This window comes from Tiliqua scincoides, chromosome 1 (assembly GCF_035046505.1).
Source record: "Tiliqua scincoides isolate rTilSci1 chromosome 1, rTilSci1.hap2, whole genome shotgun sequence".
Taxonomy (NCBI): domain Eukaryota; kingdom Metazoa; phylum Chordata; class Lepidosauria; order Squamata; family Scincidae; genus Tiliqua; species Tiliqua scincoides.
In genome coordinates, this window is record NC_089821.1 from 246869630 (window position 1) to 246875629 (window position 6000).

Consider the following 6000-nt stretch of genomic DNA (forward strand, 5'->3'; position numbering starts at 1 on the left):
ATGAAATGGAAACAGCATTTCCTGCCTGCAAATGCTTCATAGAGTGGTGTCATTGCTTATTCAGCTGATTGAATTAGACGTAGATTTCAAAAGGAATTGATGTCTGCAACCAAGGAGCTGCATTTATGTTATTACCGCTCACACCATCAGAGTTGTAGCGTGAGACCTTTTAAAAGGGCATGACACATTGCACTATTGCCAGTTTTCCTTCGCCGAGAAGGAAGACCCTTTCCCCTAGGTCTGCTTGTCAGGAAATCCCTTAGGATTTTGTTAACCTTTCCTTACAGTGCACCGAACTGCTCATTTATTTCAGCCAACTGATGCAGGATTGCTAAATCTTTATTAACAAGAGTCTTGCTGGCATGGCGCATGTTCCTAGTTTTTATTCTGTTGATTTGGACCAAGCCGCTAGAGGCATTGGTTATGGGGGATGCTTTTGTGCAAATTCTTAGGTGCCAAAGCTATAGGGGCAGAAGAGCTCTACTGCTTCCTTTTCCTCTCTAAGAAATGAAAAAAAACATTACAAAAAACTTCACTTACTAGAGGCTCTCTCTTTATAAGTTCTTCTTGCACAAGAGGCACATTTATGTATTTATTTGAAATATTTATACACTGCCTTTCAGTCTGACAACTCCCAAGTCATCTCCCCATAAATATAAACACTATATCCAAAAAGAAACTCTTTAGATGACAAAATGCAAATTTAAATGGCTAAATTTAAAACAAGAAGAGAAACAGAAGAAGTCAGAACAATTTAAGCATGGTGTTAAGAATTAGAATCATCTTAAGGGGCATACTAGATTATCTGAACCAATGAAAAAAAGCCTTCACTTCATGTCAAAAACATTGTTGGAGGGCCTGGGGCTCAAAACCCCCAGCTTACTGGTGACAGTAGCAGGCAGTGGCTCCTGTCACCTTCCTCACTGAAAAATAGGGGAGCGCTGCAAAGATGGATTGAGGGGGCATTCAGGGGATCAGCCCAGTCTGAGGGACAGAGCTCTCGGGTGGTCCTTGAAGTGGCAAAAAGGGCAACAGATGTGGTGCCAAATGATCCTGTCTAGGGAGGGCATTTTAAATGCAGTGTGCCACAAGAGCTCTTTTCCCCAGTTACCACCCATCTAACTTTGAAGGTGGAGGGACTAGGGAAAGTGATGATGATCTTAGAATCCAGGCAGGCTCATGTGGGAGCCATTTAGCGTTTAATTATAAGCACCAGCACTTCAAATTATAAGCACCAGCACTTAGAGATCACCTACTCCCGTACAATCTGGCTTGTCCTCTCAGGTCATCAGAGAAGGCCTTTTTACAAGTGCAACCGCCCAAGGAGGTTCGTGGGGTGGCGGCAAGAAATAGGGCCTTCTCAATAGTGGCACCAACGTTGTGGAACTCCCTTCCCCTTGACTTGAGAATGGCTCCCTCTCTTGAGTTTTTTCGGGGAGGCCTGAAGACCCTGCTCTTTAAACAAGCCTTCTGATTCCATGGCCTTTTTAACACTTTTATACATCTTTTAGTTTCTTTTTGACAGACTGGATTCCTCTATGATTTTGCTGTTTTATGCTCTTTTTATTCTGACTACTGTTTTTATGGCCTCTGTTAATGTGTTTTTAATATGTTTTTATCTGTGTTAAATCATGCTTTTTAAAATTGTTTTTTACATGTTGTAAGCCGCCCTGGGTCCCTGGGAGAAGGGCAGGATACAAATAAAGATTATTATTATTATTATTATTATTATTATTATTATTATTATTATTATTATTATTATTATTATTATAAATGGTGCCTGAAAATGGACCCCTGAAGTTGTTTAGGATGGATGGATGTTCGTCCATCGTTTTCAAAGAAGACCTTGTTGTTTAGGAGTGAACCAGGTGCATTCAGCTCAGCTAGTGTCAGTCAGCCGTGTTGCAGCTTAATTTTGGACTAAGTTGGTACTGCATTGGTACTCCTGCATCACCACATGGGGAGTTAGGTAGGATTGGGTTGCCCAGGGCAAACATTTGTTTCTTTTCAAAGGAAGAGTGAATATAAGGAAAAGAATGAAAGAAACATGCTTTCCTCGTTCACATCAATTGGTAAAGGGGATGCATGTCAGGATCAAGAAGAGTGGGGGGGGGGGGGAGACAGCTTTTTGCTCCAAACCCCATTCCCCTCAGGGATTCCTGTTATCAAATTGGCCCACTTTACAAGTCAAACAAGTTGTTTCTAGCTGTCTAGTACTGCCTGGCATCTGCAAATCAAGCTGTGTTCTCTCTGCTTTTGTGCATCACCACCAGCTACAAAGATCTCAGGCTCCCCAGGTAATTTGCAGTTCTCTCGTTGATGCCTGAGACAAAATTGAAGCCAGCTTCACTCCTCAGCTGCTACATTGGATCCGGAACGGTGACAGCAATTTTTAAAAAAAGGCAATAAATGTTATCTGTCACTTAAATAACCAGATACTGCATGACTCAGGAGATGTGGAACAAGGAAAGACAGCTTGGATTGAGGTGCTGTTTTTCTTTACCATCCCTTTGCTAAACCAGTCTTAGAGGCTGGCATCACTAAAGAAATAAGAAAGAAAACATGCTGGAGAAATGATATCGCTATAGGGTAAATGCTGTTTGGGTGGAAGTAGGCCAATTCAGTAGCTCATTGGAGCTCACAATTAAAATCAATTTCAAGGTTTTGCTAATTTGTATAGCTTTACATACATAGCCTTCAAAATGTTAAACCATCTCTTGCCTATTCTTGCACTCCGCCCCCCCCCCTCCAGATGTCATTGAAATAATCACAGCACTTAGAATGAAGTGAGATGATACCTGGACCTTCAAAACTACGAGTATTCCTGTTGGTCAGGACTTTACCAGAGTGGTGGAAACATCTGCTGGAGAAGCACATCTGGCACCAAAGATGCCCTGCAGCATCCCTTGGACTTTTCAGTTAATTCTGTGATTTTATTCACACAGCTTTGTTGCTTTCTCAACCATGTAATTCTCTTGTCTTCAAATGATAACAAGGCTTTAGCTATGACGCAAGTTTATTGGAGGACCTCATTGCAGGGGAAGGCAGCAGGCCTACATGATTCACATACAGTCTCCACATACTGTCTAGGAAGGTGATGTTACTCTATCAAGCCTGGGTACTGTATATGGCTAAAATTGGGCAGTTCTGCCGTTGCTGCTAGAGTGGAGCAAATAAATACCAACCCCGTAGGCTGTGCATTCAATTCATGGTGAATAGAACATTGCACTTAATTGGAACAGATTGCCAAGAGAGGTGGTGGACTCTCCCTCACTAGAGATATTCAAGCAGAGGCTCGACAAGCACCTGTTGGAGATGCTCTATGAGGATTTCCTGCCTAAGGCACGGGGTTGGACTAGATGACCTATTAGGTCCCTTCCAGCTCTATGATTCTATTATTAATTTGCTTCATTCATTAATTGGACTCATTCATGCAACAAATGATACAGGGTCCAAATGAGATATTCAGAACTTTTGGTCATTTGGACACTATTCCTTTTCATAATGAAAGAGTGCAGAGGCCTTACCCTGTAACAGGAGAGAGATTACAGGTACTTTTCCCCATTTTGGTAAATGGTTTTTAAGCCTAAATGGCACACCAGAGCTGTTACCAGCAGTTGTCTCATGGTGACACCATGGGTTTTTTTTTGTTTTTGTTTTTTCCATGAAGACACATTTTTCCAGAAAGGTCAGTTCATGACATAGAAACAAACAAGGAAGCCACAAGTGAAAACTGCCATTTTCTTGTGGCTGCCACCATCATTTTCCCCCACAATGCCTCAGACTCACACAACATCCAGTGTATTGTGGGTAAAAAGAAGCCACTGGCTTTCAGGAGATCTGATGCACCTTTTGCATTTTAAAACATTTAAGGGAAGGGGAAAAATAAGTCTATCCTTCTACCCCACTACAAGATAAGACCCCTGCCTCCATTAACCATGAAAACACATGGTGGAATGAAAATGGATATTTGTGATGAAACAAATATAATATAATGAGTGACCCAAAAATGAGCTTATACAACAAAAACAGCATATGGAACCAAACAAACAGCATACGGAACCATTTTTTTTTTTTTAAATGCACATCCCTACTAAATACTACAACTTGATTGTGGAGGAAAAGTTGGGATACCATTGAGGAAAACATGTCAGGACCTGAAGTTGATGCACCCTCCCCAAGTCCATTCCTTTGATTAAAAGAGCAGAGATTAGCTGAGCAAGATAATTAAAAATAAAAACTCACTGGCCAGCCACCTATCTTTCTCTATCAGAGCAAAGACCTCCAGCTTTCCTCAGACTGGAAGGAGCCTTCAGAATTTTCTAGGGCAGTTGTCAAACTTTTAGCACCGGGACCCACTTTTTAGAATGAGAATCAGTCGGGACCCACTAGAACTGATATCATGACCAGAAGTGATATCATCAAGCAGGAACATTTTTAACAATCCTAGGCTGCAGTGCTTACCACACTTACCCAGGAGTAAGTCCCATTTACTATCATTGTTAAAAGCATATAAATTTCCAGACAACACAGTCTTGGAACGAGCTGGAATCCCTAGCATGTATGCACTGCTGAAACAGAGACGCCTGCATTGGTTCGGTCATGTCGTGAGAATGGATGATGGCCGGATCCCAAAGGATCTCCTCTATGGAGAACTCGTGCAAGGAAAGCGCCCTACAGGTAGACCACAGCTGCGATACAAGGACATCTGCAAGAGGGATCTGAAGGCCTTAGGAGTGGACCTCAACAGGTGGGAAACCCTGGCCTCTGAGCGGCCTGCTTGGAGGCAGGCTGTGCAGCATGGCCTTTCGCAGTTTGAAGAGACACTTGGCCAACAGACTGAGGCAAAGAGGCAAAGAAGGAAGGCCCATAGCCAGGGAGACAGACCAGCGACAGACTGCACTTGCTCCCGGTGTGGAAGGGATTGTCACTCCCGGATTGGCCTTTTCAGCCACACTAGACGCTGTTCCAGAACCACCATTCAGAGCGTGATACCATAGTCTTTCAAGACTGAAGGTTGCCAACTATTACTATACATAGTAGCCTGTTAAAAGTACAGACCTGTAACATTTCCCTGAATGCCGTCACATACCAGTCTAATATATTAAAAATAAAATATTGAAATAAATGAGGACTGACCTGAAATTGGTCCACAACTCACCTAGTGGGTCCTGACCCACAGCTGGAGAAACATTGCAATTCTTCCCTACCTTTGCATGCTGTTTTATTACTGCATAGTCATGCGGGGATGTAGAATGGTGGAAACTCCCCTAAATGCATTATTTAAATACTACTTTAAAGTAGTGTTACTACTAAACACTAACACATGTAAAGTAGTGTTCCATTCACAGAGGCCTGATGCTTTTTTTTTGGTTAAGGTTCTTTTACAGAAGTTTCAAAGGTAGTACCACCTGAGCACTCTTATTGATACCATCACTGCACCTGCTTGTAGCAGAAGTCCAGCTCTGCTCCCCCAGATCTCCTTAAATCCTGTTATGCTTACATGTGTAGTTAATTTTCTCATTAAAACCATGGATCTGAATGTCTGCTATTAGGTCACATGATAAGGACTCACACTTGGTCTCTTCCACGTTAATTGATGCAGGTTGACCTCTTTGAGCAAGCGAGGCCCAATGGAACTGGGATCTGCAGGGAATGTATCATCTTCAAAGAGTCGGCCCTGACTCAGGCATTGGTCTCTCAGGAGATTGAAGTCCTGATCCTTAAATTTCTGAGGGGAAGCCAAGCCATCTGAATTTTGATACATGTCAGTAACAGTTCTTGCTCTTTTCCTGTAACGAGGAAATGGTAATGATGAATATCACGAATTGCCAAGTCTGAGGACTGGGGCCCATTCATGGAGCTGGTGCTTTCTCAAGACAGGGGCAGTTACCAAATCCTCATTATCTGGAAACTTCTAAGTAGCATGAAAGGTGAAATTTCACATGAAACGAAGGCTGTGTTTGCTTCAAACATAAGTAATTTTAAATCTTCCTTAAG

At 42.4% G+C, this 6000-nt stretch overlaps 1 protein-coding gene across 1 annotated transcript in view; it reads right to left on the minus strand.

Annotated features, from left to right (window-relative positions):
- The window catches only part of CAPN13 (calpain 13), an 87797-nt gene extending 82030 nt beyond the window's left edge, over window positions 1-5767 (minus strand). Inside the window, exon 1 of the mRNA XM_066623297.1 lies at window positions 5576-5767. Within this exon, the coding sequence (XP_066479394.1) occupies window positions 5576-5767 (192 nt within the window). The remainder of the gene's footprint in view (window positions 1-5575) is intronic.
- Between the last annotated feature and the right edge of the window lie 233 nt (window positions 5768-6000).